We start from the raw sequence: 19473 nt of genomic DNA on the forward strand, positions 1-19473 counted from the left end.
TTTAAGTTGAGGCCCCGAAGACCTGAGTGACTTTTCCAAGGTGGTAGTAGGCATCAAAAGTGCTTCTTGGGCTCAAGAAGCTGCAGCCCTGATTGCACCCACTATATGTTTTTCTATTACTTTTTGAATCACCTTCAATTTTATTTATTTGGAGATGATAGTATTCCATGATTAACAACAATACAGTTTCACTGAGAGGTGTCAGTGTTAAAAAGAAATGGAGTCATATCATGATTGAATTTGAGATTATTAAGGGTACTAAACAGTTTTCTAAATGCAACCTAGACTTTTCTTCCTGCACTTGAATTCTGGGCCCTGATTATGCCTGGTTCCTGTCTTCCAGATTTCAATACTGCCCCCTGGCCCCCCGACTATTCAGTTCCCTCTTTTATGCTGTTTTTCCTTAATCTGAATTAAACTCCTTAAGGGCAAGGATTATTTTTACTTTTGGTTTATATTTGTATCTCTAATACTTAGCATAGTGCCCACCATACAGTAAATGTTTAATAAGTGCTTGTTTCCTTCCTTCTTTTTTCATTGTCCATTTGCTGTGTCATTCCAAGTTTCAAATGGGAGACCAATCAAATTGTGTGATACAGTCTAAACATTAGGTATTTTTCATCTACTTGGCTTTTCTGGTGTGGATTACTAGACTGGCCTCTTTTGAGTGATTATGGATCTTACTGAGGAAGCATTGTAGTATTCTGTGCCTTAATAGAATTAGCACAATGTCATCAGCAAACAACATCTGTGGGCCTTCACCATATATGGTAGAAACCCTTTTTCCTTAAAGCAATGCATAGGGAATCTTCTGTAACAGCGGCAAGTGCCTTGACTGGGATACAGTACTTAGTTTTATACATTGTTTGTTAGCAGGAAGCAGTTGATTATATTTTTAGTTACATTTATCAAAATTTTATTTATCAAAAGTTATAAAAAATTTATTTATCAAAATTACGTTTTTAGTTACATTATCAAAAGAATATTGGCATTATGATCAAGATTATGCCATGATCTTAACCTTTTGGATGAGAGAGAAGTTTTTGGAGTAGAGTCTTTCTAGCTATGTTTTTTCTTTTCTTGAGTGAAATACTTTAAAAAAACCCATCAAATGATAAACATAGCAAATCTCTACATTTTTTTTCAGGCAGCTTCATGGCTATGAATAAGTGGTCTGCTATGGAAAATTATCCATTAAACCCTACTTGTTTTCTTCTCAAATATTTATCAAAGTAATGTGGGCCTTTGATCGGTACCTAAATTATTCTCATAAGGATTTTATAAAGAAGGCAGGTATATGGGTTAGTAATTATTAATATTCTCTTGACTGCCTTTTTTGGGGGGAGTAATACCATCAATTGTTCAGCACATTTCAGATGTTCTGAGAATAAATCCATTATTGAATCAATCAACAAACATTTATTAAGCACTAACACTGTGCCAGGTGCTATGGCAGGAGTTGGAGATAAAAGTATAAAAATGAGGCAATCCATGACCTCAAAGATCTTACATTCTACTGGGGGATACAATATCTTCATGGATAAGTCAATTATATTATATGTACAAAATAAATACTCAAGCACTCAATACTCAAATGAATCTGTGATCTTATCAGTTCAGGAGTTTTCTCCAATAATGCAGATCACAACTCATACATAGCTATCCATCTTGCTGACTCTTATCCATGTCTTCCCATAGGTTGGCCCCAAGGAATCCTCTAATACACTGGAGGCCTTTCCCCCTCCTGACATCATAATGGTACCACTGGACCACTCTGGCTATCTACCTGCCAACCCTCACTTTTTCTATGAGTCCAACAGATCTTCTGTTCTTATCATACAATTTCTTGATGATGTCCTTTGCCCCTGCTCTTCTTTGGAGCTCCTCCCTGGTTGCAGCCTGCTCACATCTACTACTCAGCTCTCCATTTTTTCTTTTGTTCTATCTTCCAAAGAATCTTGAATAATCTTGATTAATGAATGGAAGACACCTTGTTGTATAAAAGCCAGCAAGACTGTGTTTTGTTCTACCAAATCAAATGTTTTTTCATAGTCAAAAAACGATAAGAGTAATGAGATATTGTATTTTTACATCCTTTGGATAATTGTGAATTGGTAAAGACACAGTCTATTATTGAATGTTGCTTGCAAAAACCTCCTTCTTCCCTACCAATATCCTCATTGAGCATGCCTTTAATTCACATATAAATATCTCATAAAGATTTTATATAGGTGGAAGAGTAGACATATGGGTCAGTAGTTACTGATGTTACCTACCTCTTCAAGTGTTAATGAATTCTTAGATATTTTCTCAATGTCTTTGGTATCTTCCTATAAGTCCCTCAATGCCTTCATAATTGTATTGTTTCCAGTATTAATTGCCTCTGCTGCTTTCCCTGTCTTTTTCTTAGTGTTTTTAGCACATCTGGAATTGTGATGTTTGTAGTCCTTTCATTTTCATCCTTGAATACCTTTGGTGTGATTTTGCTGATGTAAATATCTTACCAAATTTTTCTCAAACTAGTTTTAACTGCTTCTCTTTCTTTTTTGAGACAATACTTCTTCTAGTCATTCATTATCTTTCTTTGAATTATTTTACAAATAAGTATGTTTTCTAACCCAGTGTTGCCATTTAAAACAAACTCTCTCCATTTGGCAAAGAAGTCATATGTTTGCTAAATAAAGTGCTTTCTGGGCTCTTTTGGTCTCCTTGTTGTGGTAATTAATTGATATTGGTTAAATTTTTAGATGACATTGTTATCGTTGATGCCAATGTCATTTCTCTTTGTTGTCCATTTTGAATTTTTAATGACTTGTTTAATTCAGAGTTGAGTCATTTCAATTATACATTCTATCTTTTCCTCATTAATATTCTTTTAAAATTAATTCCAATTTTAGCTCTGAAAAGTTGGTAGTCTGTTCATAGTTAGCTGACTTCAGGATAACTTCTACATCAATAATAGTACTTTTCCTATTTATTAAAGTATTCTATTTTGTGCTTTATACTGATGTTTCACCATATCTATATGTCTATCAAATCTTTTTTTGAAGAACTCATTCATAATACAAAGGCATGAGGCTTCTATATAATCTACAAGTCATTGATCTCTTTTATTCCTTCTTGAACAATACATTCTTGTATATTTCCCCCCATCCTCACACCTTTTCCCACCTTTGCATTTAAGTCATCAAGAATCAGAGTATGGGGCAGCCAGGTAGCACAGTGAGTAAGAGCACCGGCCCCAGAGTCGGGATAACCTGGGATCGAATCCCGGGCTTAGATATTTAGCACCACACCCAGAAATAACTGGCCATGTAACCTTGAGCAAGTTACTTAATTCCAATTGCTTTAAAAAAAAAGAATCAGAGTATACATTAATTTGAAAGGTCATGTCAAGTTCTTCATAGAATTTCTCTACTTCTTCCTAGCAACCCATGTTGGTGTATAAGTTACAATTATTTTTATGGAAAGGTTTTTTTTTTTTGCAAATACTTATCATTAGAACTATAATATATGATGATCCAGATATTTATATAAATAAATAATGTTTCTTCTTGCTTCTGTGCATATAGAACTCATTTCAACTGTTCCTTTCTTTTCCTCTACAAGGAGTACCTGTGAATGATCCTTCCATTTAGTTATATTAGTTATAACACCCTTCTTTCTTCTGGTTTCCTTTATAGAGAGAATGTCAAGATTGATATGATTAGTTCCTCCAGAAATATGTCTACTTGCTGATTGCTGAACAATAGCTTTACATTTAAAGTACCAACATTCAAATTAAGTTTATTTCTCATCTAAAAACTTTCCCTTCCTTTCCTCCCCCACCTCCTCTCTGCTAGCATCATAGTAGCAGTGAAATAAAGCCTCACAACATGGAAGGCATTTTTTATTTTTCTTTGTTTCATAAGTTAACAAGACCAAAAAAAAAAATCACCACCAGGTGGCCAGCCCGCTAGTGTTGTGCCTGTCCATAATTCACTAGGCTGGGCTTTGGAGAACAGATTGGGGGGAGGGAAGAAAGAGAAAAAAGAAAAAATTTATATGTTAACTTTAATATATATTTAAAAGGAAAAGCAAGTTGTATGTAAAAGATTTGCACTTTCACGTGCAATCATCTTTTTTAAAAATTATGTTATGCTATGGAAATGCTTGTTTTATTCCATAAACTAAAACTAAAATAAATAAAAAATAAAACATTGTCTATTAATGGGGTGATGCTTAAAGTTTTTCAGTAGGATAGAACCTGCCACTTAACTGACATAGCCTTTGAGAATTACCTCCACATGATGATGAAACATTGGCATAGGACTTTGTGAAGGACTACATAAATATTTTAAAAATGCAAAGTGATTTCTAAGTAAGTGGTGTTGACAACTAGGGGAATTAGGAAAGAACTCTTCAAGGACATGGTGCTTGGGCAGTGCCTTGAAGTAGCGGTTCCAGAAGGTACAGACAAGGAAGAAGTGTATTGTAGTCATGGGGCTGCAAAGGCAGAGATGCAAGATATGGAATGTTAACACACAGAGAATAAGAAGTAGGTCAGTTTTCTGGGGCATAGAATACATAGAGAGAAATAATTTGTAAACCAGGAATGATAGTCTGGAGCCACTCTGTGAAGGGCTTTAAATACTAGAGAGGAATTTATTTTGTCCAAGACATAATCGGGAGACACTGAAGCTTCTTGAGCTGGGAAGTGACATGATCATACTTACATTTAAGGAATATCCACTAGTTAATTGTTTGTAGGGCACATTAAAGAGGGAAGTGACTGGAGAAATCTATTAGGAATCTATTGCAATAGTTCAGATGAAAAATAATTGAAGGCCTGAAATGGAGTTGTGTCATGACTAGAGCAAAGAGGTTGGAGACAAGAGATGTTTAGAAGGCAGAATTGAAAAGATTAGACAACTGATTGGACATTTAGGGGTTAATGAATGTAAAAAAATCAAGATCGCAAAACTGGGTGACTAGAAAGGTGGAGGTTCCCTGAAAGACACAGGGAAGTTAGAAAAAAAAGTTGGGTTTAGGGATAAAGATAATGCATTTCATTTTGGATATGTTGACTTTGACATCCTTATTTGAGATGAGATGTTCAGGGATATCCAGCAGGCACTTGGAGATTCAGGATCAGAGTTCAGGTGAAATGAAGATTAGATTTGTAGATTTTGGAGTTATTTATATGGAAATTATAATGAATCCATGTGAACTGATGAGACCACCAAGAGAAAGTGTAGAGAAAGAAGAGAGGGCCCAAGACAAAGCTCTATGGAATCCCCAAGAGATAGGGAGCAGTAGGTCGTGGGTGATAAGACAGTTTTTTTTTTCTCAAAATTATGTCACTTTTGGCATGCATGTCTCTTATGTATTCTGGGTCTGACCCAGATATTCTTCCTGTATTTTTCTTTAGCACCATTTTCATTTCCTCCTTTAGTATACCAGAATCTGAAGTGTATAGGTCTAAATGTGGTTGGTTACTTGTAATTTATGATGAGAAAAGTTTATAATAGAAATACTGGTATTTGTTGCTACAGTAATTTCTTCTCTTTCATTGGTTTGTTGTCTTCTTTCTAGATTCACCTGTAAATACTGTTGGGATGATTTGGCTCTTAGTACAGACTCATGCCCAGCTTTCTGAAGACTCATTTTTCCTTCTGTCATTATTTGCTGTTGTGTGAAGCAACATTGTGTGTAGCCTTCCTCCACAGGAAAGCTACTGGAGCTGTGATTTCATTGGTATAGGGAACTCCTGATTAGGAAACTTCCTTAACCAAGTCAGCTCATCATCTACTGAACAATTTACAGTCTTAGAGGATTGCCTAGACTCTGAGAGGTTGAGTGATTTACCCAAGGTCACATAGTAAGTGTTAGAAGTCAAACTCAAACCCACATCTTCCTGGTCCCAAGGACAAGTCTCTATCTACTACTCTATGTCACCTCTCACATGTTCCTCCACTACATTTAGTAAATGAGTGTGTATTACAAATTACTCTCGTTCTTGGCTGTCTGTCTGCTTGGCGAGGAGATCAAGTGATTTCGGGCCGAGGTAGTTTCTGGGATCTTTTGGCCTGGTCTACTTGTTGTGGTGACTGCTTTTATACTGATTAAATGGTTATGAGAGTCAATGTAGTATGAAAAGAACGCTGACCTTGAAGTCAGGAAAGCCTGTGTTCAGATCCAGTCTCTGATACATAAGGGCTACATGACCCTAAGCTATTCACTTAATTAAGAACAGGAGTTGAAATATAGTTGTTGTTTTTTAATTGGCAGGGAGTGTTTTCCTTCATTCGAGCATTTCCTACAACCAAAGAAATCATAGGTCTGATCTCACCTCCAACCCTTTCCCCCTCCAAGTCACTGGCTTCAAAAATTCATTACCCATTCAAGCATCTGTTTCAATAGGTTAGATTGGAGCTATTGCCATTGCTCATATCGTCTTCTCATCTTTTCCTTTCTTCTACGTGGGTGTTGATGTTCTCCTTTAAAGTAGTCAGTCTAACAGCTTGTTTTGAAATGATGCCCACATCAGCCAATTTCGCTTTGTGGTGTTGTTCTCTGCTTATCATATACAGTAACATCCTGTTCTGTTTTTGAAGAAAGTGTATTTGATTTATAGGCATTAAGTTTCTGAGATTTATAAGTCTTGGGTCTCTTGTTTTTAATAGGCCTCTTTTTCTGACATTTTTCTATCATCTTCCTCTGTGTCCATTTTTGCATTGAAGTCACTGAAGAGCTATCTAATCATCTATTATCTATCATTTCTCTAATCATCCATCTGTCTATTATCTATCATTAATTATATATTTATCTAATGCTCTGTCTGTTATTTATCTACCTATTATCTATCTGATCATCTGCCTGATCATGAATTTTAGGGTAAGCTCAAGTGAGGGAAATAAAAAATACCTACCATGACTTTGAAGGGGCTAGGCAACAGGCATAGAACATGATCTCTTAAATTCATATTGCAACCCCAGATGACAATGACCTGTCACCCCAAACAGCTTCTCGGCTATCCAGAGCTTATAGTTGTCATGTTCTATTGAATGAATGAATGAAAAAGGATTCACTAAACACTTATCATTAAGCCAGATACTGTGGCTAAGCATTGGAAATACAAATGCAAGCAAGTAAGATAGTATCTGCCCTCGAGTAGCTTATATTCTTTTTTTTAATCTATTTTTCTTGTGTTTCTTTTGCTTATTTTAAAAGCATTAATTATCTCTTTTTCCCATTTTCTCTCTCCTCAATTAACCTTTAAAAAAAAGAAAAACCAAAAAACAAATTCTTACCTTGTACATTTCAAAAACATGTGCCTCCTTCTGAATTTTAAGTTTATCATCTCTCTGGCAGAGGGTAGATAGCATGCTCTATTGTTAGCCTTCTAGAATCATATTTTATCATTGCATTTATTAGAGTTCTAAATTCTTTCAAAGTGTTTTTTTCTTTATAATGTTTTAATTATACAATTGTCCTCCTAGGTCTATTTACTTAACCCTGCATTAGCTCATAGAGATTTTCTCAGTTTCCTCTGAAATGGTCCATTTCATCATTTCTAATGGCACAATAATATTCTACTTCATTTGTATGCATACATTTTTTAGTCATTCCTTAATAGGTGGGCACCCCTAATCATTGAATTTTTTTCCTGCTACAAAAAATAGCTGCTAGAAATATTTTTTTTGTGTATATATATATATATATATATATATATATATATATATATATATTCTTTGAGGAACTAACATTCTAATGAGAAAGACAGCATATATTGGAGAGTGGCAGCCAGTGAGGAGCATTTTGGACAAGGAAGTTAGAGAGAGTGATGGTTGGAGTTATAGGGTAAATTGTTCTTTCCTCTACCTCAAAGGAAACCTCTCTTAATATCTATATAGCACTTATTATATAGCAGGCACTGTGCTGGGTGCTTTACAAATTCTCATTTGACCCTTACAACAACGCAGATAAGGAAACTAAGGCAGAGGATGACTTGCCAGGGTCATATAGTTTGTAAGTGTCTGAGGCAGGATTTGAACTTAGGTCTTCTTGACATTAGGTCCAGGACTCTACCCACTGCATGTCTTAGCTGACTCTGCATCTCACTCCCTTCAGCTTTCTGTGGTTTCCTTTTGTGTGTGTGTGTGTGTGTGTGTGGGGGGAAGGTAGGGCAATTGGGGTTAAGTGACTTGCCCAAGGTCACATGGCTAGTTTTGTGTGTGTGTGTGTGTGTGTGTGTGTGTGTGTGTTAAGTGTCTGTGGCCAGATTTGAACTCAGGTCCTCCTGACTCCAGGGTTGGTGCCACCTAGCCGCCCCTTCTGTGGTTTCTGAAACATCTAAATGACATCTAACTAATCTAACCCACTCGTTCATTTGATTTACAAACAAAACACCAGTCAGGCCCACTTCCTAGCAGAAGATGTCACAATATTAATTAAGCAACTGACAATTTAATTCCTCAGTCAAACACTAGAAAACCTACCATTAAAAGGACTATGTATAATGGTAACTTAGATACTAACCTCTCAGACAGGTAAGATATATTCACTTATCTTATAGGGGTAGGTAGTTCTCTGCATCAGTCTATGCCCTTAGCCCCAATCAATTGAATTTGTTCTAAGTACAACAATGAAACTATGCAGTGAGGAAAGGCGGGCTTTGGAAGAGAGGTACCATAGTGATGGGACTAACCCCAGGGATGCAAGGGGTGGTGGCTTAGACCTCAATGAAGAAGCAGGGGTGATTATGCCACATGGACCAGAGGATTGCCAAGAGGAAGAAACCCTAGGTATTGAAACACTGGGACAAAAGTTCCAGTTACCCCACTTTGGTTATGATCCTGGGGGAAAGGCAAAGAGATGCTCTGTGTTCCTTTTAGATTCCCTGGACTTCCCTGACTGGTAAGGGAAAACAGTGGTTTATTCCTCAAAAGAAATTCCTCAGTCAACAATGATAACTAAAGGCTTGCAAAATTAACTTGAAACCCACAGATAAAGAGGAAGGGTTGCAGTATTATCCTGTTTCAACAAGTCTCACATTCATAGATTTAGAGCTGGAAGGGACCCTAGAGTCAGTCTATTCTAATCTCACCTCCTCATTTCATATATGAGGAAACCGAGTCCCAGGTGCCATTTTGAGCAAGGTTCTCTGTGACTCAAACAAAAAGCACTGTTTTCCACTCTCCTACATTGTGTCTAAGTTTCATAGAGAGCAGTATAGATACTTCTGACTATAATTGCTGCATCCCCTTGTGTGCAATAGATCTGTTCCTGGAAAGTGAATTATTGATCAAATACTTTAAAAGAGAATCATATATTAAATGTATTAGATACCCCTTTGGGTGTCTGGGCCATTTCATGTGTAGCTATTGCTACTGTGGGGGAAGTTTTGGATTTGGAGTCAGAGGGCTTAGGCTCAACCTTAGCCCTACTATGTGACCATAGGCATCATTTCCCTTCTCTGGGCTTCTGTTTCCTCATTTGTAAAATGGGGGGATTGGGTCAACCAACCGCTGAGGTTCCTACTTGCTCTAAATTTATTCTCCTACAAGATAGGTTCAAACACAATAAGGAAGTGTCCCTTCTGTATCTAATGAGTTCATGTTTGTTCTGAGTCTTTTGTCAGAATTTGTTCAATCAGTATAAAGTAATGTGGAATCCTCCCATCTACCCTCCTTTGCTTTGCTTTGCTGTGTAGGACTAGACCTATGATTTCATCCTGGTGTGCTCTATCCAAGCAGATAGAAAATTTACCTTTAATCTATAATTTTAGAATTGCCCGAGGCATTGGGAGATTAGGTGACTAGCCCAGGGTCACAAAGCTAGTAGAGGTTAGAGACAGGCCTTCAATCCTGGTTTTCCTGATTCCAAGGACAGTTCTCTCATTACTACTCCATCCTGCTCCTTTCTTGGGTGTATTTAAGTATACTGTGGTTTAAAACACTTAGATACCTTGTATAAAAGATCCTCTGACCCCCATATCAATTGGAGATTAAAGAGAAGTGAACCAGTTTTTCAGAAGACAGGAAAAGATGGGGAGGCTGTCTAGTGACTGAAGGGAGAACAGAGATCCCAAGCAGGTCAGAACTTGTTGCAGAGAGCAAAGGCCTGAAAGGTTCTAACTTCAACCACATGTTCTGCCAAAGGAGGCATTATGCCAGGTAATTGATTGTGAAGAGGAACAAGACCTTTTTAACCAAACACTTTTCAGTTATACATCTCCTGGAGTACACCAAGCTTTTCCAAGCAGCCTTGTCCAGCTCCTAAAGGAGGGGATAGACAATTTTACATAGTCTAAGAGCAGTCTTTTTCACACACACACGTGTATATGTTAAACCACTGGAATTTTTCCCCCAAACTGTGCCACCCTCCTCCTTTTTCTTTTCCTTCATGAAGCCCAATTTGTGGCCACATTTTAATTATAAATGCCATTGACACAAAACAACCTCACAGTGGCCTCAATGAAGATGACTTCACTTGGGGTAAACATGGCAAGGGACGGGAAGTCTCCGACCCAGAATAAACTGGGCACGTAATTTGGTCCAGCCCCTGTTCAGGGAATGAAGGTGGAAAAGCAAACTTGGAGGCACCAGAGACTCTGCAGAAGCAGGAGCCCTCTCACCCTCTCACCACATTTTTTTTTCCTGCTCTGTGCACCAGTTGTAAACTTATTAAAAATGTTCCTGGGGCCGAACAGGAAGATGCAGGATGGCTTGGTGCTCTGAAACAGGATGTCATCCTTCAGAGGGTCCTTAGCTCGCTCTTCAGGGCCTGAGGCTATTTCAGGAGGCTTAGCTCTTTAATGTTTCTCCCCTTAGAAACCAAGGGCCCCTAGGGTCTTACAGCAACTGGCAAAATTCAGCTGAGTCTCTATGGCTGTAGAGTCATAGGATCCTACAAGGGAAGGAAAAGGAAGGGAACAGAACAAGCATTTATAAGCACCTACTATGTGCCAGGGATTGTGGTAGGTGCCTTACAAATATTTTCTCATTTGATCCCCACAACAACCCTGTGAGGCAGATGCTATTACATTTTACAGTTGAGAAACTGAGACAGACAAGTTAAGTGATGTGCCCAGGTTCACACAGCTAGCAAGTATCTAAAGTAAGATTTGAACTCAGATTTGCTTAGCCCTGAGCTCAGTACTCTGTCCATTCCATCACCTAGAGGCCTCTAATTGAATCTTATACCTTTGATATCATAGACTCAAAAATATAAAGTTGGGAGGGGATTTTGAAGTCATCTACCCTAAGCCACACACACATATACACAACATATACAAATGCACATGTGTGTATATGCATATATATGTGTATATGAATACAGAATAAATATTGAACATATTTAATTCAATTCAACAAACATTGATTAAGTGCCTACTATGCACCAGACACTGTGCTAAGTACTGGGGACACAAAAAGAGGCAAAAGGCAGTCCCTCAAGGAGCTTACAGTCTAACAGGGGAGACAAAACGCAAACAAATATATACACAGCAAGTTATATACAGGATAAATAGGAAGTAAAAGAGGCAAACACTGGAATTCAGAGGTGTTAGGGAAATCTTCCTGTGGAAGGTGGGTCAGTAGTCAGCATGATGGGAGACAGTTAAAGAAAATGCCCAGAACAAGAGAGAGAATGCATGCATACATACATGAACTCACATGCATACACACATGTACTTGGTGCACACACAAACTCACATGCATACATACATGTACTCACATGCATATGTACATACATAGACTCACATGCATACATACATGTATCTCTAAATGTCTGCTTTTTCTAACTATTTTAAAATATTTAAGCTCATTCTCAAGCCAACACTATGTTTCCATGTGGGGATATCGTCAAATCTGCCCTCCTTCCATATTTATTTCAGATCCAATCTAAAGATAGGATCTACATGAGTCTGGGCAATAGCTCAGTTTAAATCTCCCCATGATTTAATGATGAAAAGGGAGCCAATTCATAGCAGCTATAAAGGCAAGTTTTCTCTTCTGTCTGGCTTTTAAACCTTTACAGTCTGGCTCCAGTCTACCTTTCCAGGCTGACTATACATTACTACTCATCACACACTCTACATTCTAACTTACTTGGTGTTCCCCTTATGGGACATTCCATCTCCTACCTCCATGTATTTGTAACCTGTCCCTCTGCCTGTGTAAAAGTGATACCCCACTGTACTCAACCCCAATTAATGTAATTATCAATACTCCATGCCCTGGTACTTTTATTAGAATACCTATTTGATTGAGTTATAAAATCAGTCACTTCATTCATCAAAGTCACAGTTTTGATATATCATGGGTCAGCATAAGAAATTAAATGGGAATTTTGAAGGAGTTTTGTGGAAACTGAAGATAACACATGAAAGCCAGTAGATGACAGAAAAAGTTTAGAAACTCAGAAATGCATAAAATAGATGTATAGTATTATATAATACTATTACATAATAACATATTTTATCTTTTAATACCACAATAGTTCAGACTTCTTCTCTGGTATGAAGGGAGGGTCAAAATATTTTACATGGATTTTCCAGACTGCAGGGGCATCATGCCCATAACCCCCTCGATGTGGAAGGGATAACTGTAGATACTGAGTGGAAGCAGATGAAATCAAATAGGAAATGTCTAATAGTTGGGTAAAGAAAATCAATCATAGCATGTGGAGCTTGGGTAAAGCACAAAGTCATCTGGGAATCTTGCATTCCAATACTAGACCAGTCTTCAGGTGAAACAACTCTAGCCAAGTCCCTGAGAAGGGACTGTTTGGGTGGAGAGCAGGAAGTTTCTGTCTCCTTCCTCTTCCCCCACCAGAGGATGACCTTGTGAATTTCAAAAGGTCAGAAAATATGGATTTCCCATTGTCATGCTATAGAAGTGATCACAGAACAGCAGCAACTGGTGTAGAGTCTGTTATCAGGAGTCAGGGACAAAGAAAAAACATGGAAGATTGTCAACTTTTGGAGATATACAAAGGACACCAACACTCAAAGCTCATCAAAGAACCACTCACACTTCAGGGAAACTTTATGAGGGATCCACAAAGGAATAGAATTAGTTCCATCCAACCAAGACCTATGAAATGCCCCTTTGTTCTCTAAGCTTGAGCCTACCTTCCCCTGAATTCTGCATGTACTTGTAGGAGAGTGTGCCTTTGATTTGAAAAAGACTTTTATACCATTTAAAAAAGCTAATTAAGTTTGGCTGATTAATTATTAATGGAGAGTACACTGGGTAGAGGTTTGTGAGCAAACATGCTAGAAACTACCCCTAACCCCTAATAGTTACCCCTAGAACCTTGAAGGGAAAAGTAGCTAACTAATCTAGAGCAATCCAACCTGCCTTTGAGGGTAAAAATTGGTAGAGTTAGCCCAGAATGAGTACTACCCCTGAAGGCTGTCCTTCTTCATCTCTGCCTCCTAGAATCCAAATGCCACATCCTACAAGGAGCCTTTTCTGATTTCCCCAGGTGTTAGTATTAGACAGCTCTTCTCCAATTCTCTCACTCCACCAAAAATTATCTGGTATTTATTTTATATGTATATACATATTTATATTTACATACATACATATCTGAGTATATATGTATGCATGTATGTATGTATTAATTTGAATACATATCTTCCTCCCTAGCAGAATGTAAGTTCCTTGAGGGTAGGGAATATTTTTATCTTTTGTATCCTGCGTCCCAGTATAGAGTTTAGCACTACTAGGTGCTTAATAAATGTTTGTAAAATTGAACTGAATTGAATTAAGTTGGATTTAGGCAGGACCTCCTATCTAGTAGGTGGTGACAAGCATCATCTACTCTTCCACTTAATTTTACAGGGTTGCCAAAAATTGTATGAAAAAATGTATGTTCATCTCTTTGGCAGCTTTTGGGAAGTGTGTTACCCGACCTCTGGTAGACCAGGTAACCAAATACTCCCACTTCAAAGAGGGACAGAGTGAGCACTCTAGGCTAGCTCAAGTGAGTTGCCTTGGTTGGCAAAAACCACTGACTTCCATGACTAGAGTATTTGGAAGTTTATGCAAATGAACTCTGAACCTCTGGTTACATTGGATGCCTCTCCTGACCTGCCTCATCTATAAGGCTCCCATTGACCTGAAGAAAAAGTGACTCATCCTCTCGACCCTCCAAATCTTGATCCCCAGGCTTCCAATTTAAAATAGGGTGGAATGTATCTAGCAACCTTCTCATTCCCTGGGCCTCTAGAACACCTAGCTAGCTGAGTGCAAGTCTGATTTTAAATGTTAGGAGGGGTCACAGAGACAGGATAAAAGCCCAGTTACTTTCTTCATTGGACCTTTTCTGGTTGATTAGGATCATAGGTTTTGAGTAAAGAAGGCTCCTCAAAAGTCACAGAGCCCAACTCCTCATTTTAGATGAGAAACCTGAGGCTATCAGACACTTAACACAAAAACTAGCCGTGTCATCTTGGGCAAGTCACTTAACCCCAACTGCCCTCCAAAAAGCAAAAAAAAAAAAATTAAATTAAAGCTTATTTTAAAGGCGCGGCTAGGTGGCACAGTGAATAGAGCACTGGCCCTGAAGTCGGAAGGACCTGAGTTCAAATCCAGCCTCAGACACTTAACACTTACTATCTGTGGGACCTTGGGCAAGTCACTTAACCCCAATTGCCCTGCCTTCCACCCTCCAAAAAGAAAAAGAAAAGAGGAACCTGAGGCAATTGATGTGACTAGCCCTAGACCACACAGGGTGTAAGTGACAGGTCTGGGATTTGAACCCAGGTCCTCTGACTGCAAAGTCAGTAATCCAGTATACAATGGTGCCTACCAAATTGTATTTTTAAGTCAAGGAATTGGGGAAAATGTCTTCCCTTCTTAGGCCCTCTGGCCCCTTTCCACATCACACTCCTTTTTCATTCCAGACCACTCTTCCTTACCAGAGGCTGCAGAAGGATGTAAGCTTGGAAACCTGGACTCCAGTCATGCTAAAAGGAAGGAAACATGGTTAGCTAACATGAACAGCACAGACTGGGTGTCACTCACTGTTGCCAGCCAGGCCTGCTGAAGGATATATGTTTGGAAACTTTTGCCAGAAAGGAACCCAGTGAAAATGAGCTATTAAACTTGGATATCCTGAAGAAACAATATTTACAGAGGGAACTCCTTAAGGGAGCCTTCGCCAGTGGAATAACCCTGGTAGAGGAGCTCATGTCTGGGCACTGAATCATGTGCTTAGCAGGCCCCAAATCTCTCTTTTCCCTTTTCCTGAGATGTTCACATTATCTTCAAATGGTCTGGAAACTAGTCAACCTCTGTCCACCCTGGGACAACAGGGAAAGAAGTCATCATCCCTAGGATAGCAGGATCAGCTCTTTCTCTAAAGTAACCCAGTCCTCAGGGCGGCTAGGTGGCGCAGTGAATAGAGCACCAGTCCTGGAATCAGGAGGACCTGAGTTCTAATCTGGCCTCAGACACTTAACACAAAAACTATCCGTGTGACCTTGGGCAAGTTACTTAACCCCAATTGCCCTCCAAAAATCAAAAAATAAAAATAAATAAATAAAGTAACCCAGTCCTGTCTAAGTTGTGGTTTGTCATAAGACAACTCTAACCCTAACTCTAACTCTAGACCCTCTATGAAATCTTTAAATAAGGATCTGTTCCCGTTTTGAATTCCCATTGGTCTTAAAATGTACTCTATGTAACTTGAAATCATTATGTACTAGATGATAAGCTCCTTGAGGGCAGGTATTGGCTTTAGCCTTTCTTTGTGTCCCCATTTACTTGGCACAGGGTGCTTAATAAATACTTGTTGATCTGATTACCTTATTTAGTTTGCAGGTAATTTTTTAGTGTTTATGGTGTTAATCACAAGAATGGAATAATCCAGATAGTTGTTCAAGACCCCATTTAGAGTTTTCTTGGCAAAGATACTGGAGTGTTTGGCATTTCCTTCTCCAGCTCATTTTACAAATGAGGAAACTGAGGCAAACAGGGTTAAGTGACTTGCTCAGGGCCACACAGTTAGTGTGAAGGGCAGATTTGAACTCAGGGAGATAAGTCTTTCTGACTCCAGGCTTGCCTCTCTGTCCCCTGTGCCACCTAGCTGCCCAGGTAGCTCTTCAGACAGTAATAATAATGACTGACATTGATATAGTACCTTAAAGTTTGTAAAATACATTTGTTTCACTTGACCCCCACAACAACTTTGGGAGATAGATGTTGTAGGTATTTATCTCCATTTTACAGATAAGACAACTGAGGATTATGAGAATTAAACAGCTCATACGAAGTCACATGGCTGTTGAGTATTAGAAGCAGGATTTGAATTTAGGTCTTTCTGACTCCAAATATGCTTTGTTAAATGGCCTACTCTTTAAAATAGCCTGGAGGGAAAGGGGTCAATCAGTTCCATTTTCAAAATTACCTTATAAGCCTAACTATGGTCAATTAATTTAGCTGGAGGCAATGTATGGTACCATGGAAAGAGCACTGGATTTAGAGTCAGAGGACCTGAGTTCGAATTCTAAGTTCAGATCTTGCCTGGAAGTGCCATTCAGTTCATCTGATCCAGTTTCCTCATTGGCAAAATGGAGATAATGGTACCTGAGGAGCCTCCCACACTAGACTGATCTGGGGCTTAAATGAAGTAATGTATATGAAGTACTATATAAATATAAGTTATTATTATAATAATAGTAATTATTATAGAGTACCTGTTCCTTTACAGCCTGCCCATATTAAATATTATCAGTTTTTCTGCTATTTTTCCAATTTAGCAGGCAAGAGATTGTATCTCTCTCATTTTACAAATAAGGAAACTGAGGCCCAAAGGAACAAAGTGATTAAGCCATGGTTACACAGTTACTAAGTAAGAGAGATGGTAAAGATAGGTCTTTAGATTCCAAATCCTTTGCTCTGATTACTGCCCCATACTTCCTTGGCTCTACCCTATACCATGGGCACAGACTGCACCTTTTCTCCCCACTAACCTTGGTTACAAAGTGGACAAGTACATATTTATTCATCCCCGCTGCAGGCCTCACAATTCAAAGGATATACCCTGCCGATGACTGGTCACTAGTTTCATCTCATATATGACATGTTAGTCTAACGTCAAGTAGGTTTTTTGTTCCCGCTACCCTAATAGAACATGCCAAGTTGATGAAGCAGTGGAAAGAATGTTGGATTTGGGTTCAAAGGAATTCAAACCCAAGATTTGCCATTTGCTAACTGTGTGACTTTGGACAAGTCACTTCCTTCATCTGTAAAATGTGGGCATTGTACTAGGTAACCTCCAAGGTCCCTTCTAGCTCCAAATCTAGGAAAATGCTCTAAGAAAAAAAAATAGACTCATGACTGTCCACTTATTTCCTTTCAATGAACTTTTCAACCTCCAGTCGCTAAGGGGCCTAAGTCCTAGTAGCCAAGATTTCGTGGGGGATAAGGGAATTTCAAATCCTTTACCTTTTAAAAATCTTCCTTCTTGTTCGGTCATTTTTCAGTTGGATCTGACTCTTTGTGACCGTATTTGGGATTTTCTTGGCAAAGATACTAAAGTCGCCAGACCCAGCCCTCTATTCCCTGGGCCACCTAACTGTCTTCTTTACCTTTTAAAAATTTTCCTTAGTGCTGATCAAAGTCATGGGTGTGCTGGTAAATATTTAATAGTTAGCTTTATGGAAAACACACACATTTTTTTTTAAAGTTTTAAGTTTAATCTTAACCCACATTTTAAAGTTTAATATGCTTAATATTTTCTCCATCACTTTAAGTCTAGCCAATCAACAAAACAATAAATCAAGCTCTGATTTGGAGCATTTGTTGATTTCTGAGGTGTGTATGCTCACATCAAAAATTTAACAATTGGCTCCCAATATGAGCTGACTCTAGCACATCCCTGACAAAAGAGTAAGGAAAACTTTAGATTATAGATCTGTCATTGTCACACAGAATCTGCTATTTTGTCTAGTCATCGAGGCAGTGAGGTAGAGTAATACCCAAAGCAAGAGGTCTATTTAAAAAAAAAAAAAAGTTAAGGGTCTATTCTAATCAAGCCCGCTACTGGCAAGCTGTTCTTGTTCCATATTTTATTAAGGAAAATCAGTAAAACTGGAGGTGGAAAAGACTAGGGTTTGATTTAAATGCATATCTCTGCATGTGAAACTCCCAAGAACCTCCTTTCCATGGTTTCCCGGGTATATTCATCTAGCAAAGATGTATTGAATTCCTACTGTGTGCCAAGAAGGATGCAATAGCCATGGCACACAAGTCATCCAGCACCCAATACCTGTCCTTGGGGCAAATCTATCAGTGCAAACCAAAGCATCATTTTTAAGCAGGGAAGAACTCCCAGGTAACTGCTTCATGTTCCCACTCAGTCATTTCATTCTTGCCTGTATCAGAGCCAGGTAGCTGTACACACTCTGGTTTAGCCAAACCACGTGATGGGTAGTTCCCCTGTGTTCCAGGTACAGAGACTCGTACTGTTTTGCAGAGGCCCCCTTCTGTTTAGAGAAAAAATAACTATTCAGATTTTTCAAAAAAGGGTTGAATCAAAATCTCTTCTTCTGCTTCCATCCCCCATCCCACAGCTACAGAAAACTAGCTATGGAAGGATAAAAGACTTTCTGATCAGAGTAGAATCCGGGCCATAATTCTTTGCTGTGCTCTATATCCCATGTGTATTTGGGTTATGGAGTACAAGGGTTAATGTAATTCCTTTCATGTTGTTTCTAGGGTAGAGGGGACTCTTAGAACACAGAACACAGAATGTCAGATCCAGAAGAGAGTTTGGAACATAGAACACAGAATGTCAGCCCTGGAAGGGACCTTAGAACATAGAGCGTCAGTCGGAAGGAACCTTGGAACATAGAAATCAGAACGTCAGCACTGAAAGGCCACTTCTAACCCTCTCATTATACAAGGTTTGGGGGTGGAGGAGGATGGAAGGAGAGGAGATTAAGTATCTTCTTGCTAAGCAGGGTACATAGATTTCTGGATTAGTGTGGAATCTTTTGTCAGTTCGCTAAGACAACTTTTTTTGGAGGGGGAAGAAAAATAAGTTGTATTTCTATGTTTTTATTATTTTGGGTCTCATCCTCCAGGGTTTTGGGATATGAATGAGTCTAATTTTCCGTGGCTCACAGTCTCTGCTGCTTGTCCATATCTGTAACAGCTAGGTGTTTATTTACTTTTCTTGTTTTATTTTTATTTCAGTTCAACTGCAACTAAGCGCGGAAAGCGTGGGTGAGGTGTATATAAAGAGCACTGAGTCTGGCCAGTATTTGGCTATGGACACCGATGGACTTTTATACGGCTCAGTAAGTATGAGGTTTATGTGGTACCAGACACGGGGAAGTTTTGAGGTTTCCAAAAATCTTGTAGTATTGAGTAATGTAACACAGAAGCAACAATTAGTCTCTGTTTGTTATTTTTCCAATTGGATTCCCACCCCCCACCCTGCTTTATTTTAGGTTTAAAAAAATTAAAGCTTGAA

At 38.6% G+C, this 19473-nt stretch overlaps 1 protein-coding gene across 2 annotated transcripts in view; it reads left to right on the top strand.

The window, feature by feature from the left end:
• The window catches only part of FGF1 (fibroblast growth factor 1), a 145869-nt gene that overhangs the window by 101301 nt on the left and 25095 nt on the right, over nt 1-19473 (top strand). For both annotated transcript variants that reach the window (XM_069102698.1, XM_069102699.1), the window contains exon 4: nt 19194-19297. In XM_069102698.1, coding sequence (XP_068958799.1) covers nt 19194-19297 — 104 coding nt within the window. The remainder of the gene's footprint in view (nt 1-19193; nt 19298-19473) is intronic.

This window comes from Petaurus breviceps, unplaced genomic scaffold, assembly GCF_028583685.1.
Source record: "Petaurus breviceps papuanus isolate PSGF00001 unplaced genomic scaffold, PetGlider_PUasm1.0 551, whole genome shotgun sequence".
NCBI classification, from domain to species: domain Eukaryota; kingdom Metazoa; phylum Chordata; class Mammalia; order Diprotodontia; family Petauridae; genus Petaurus; species Petaurus breviceps.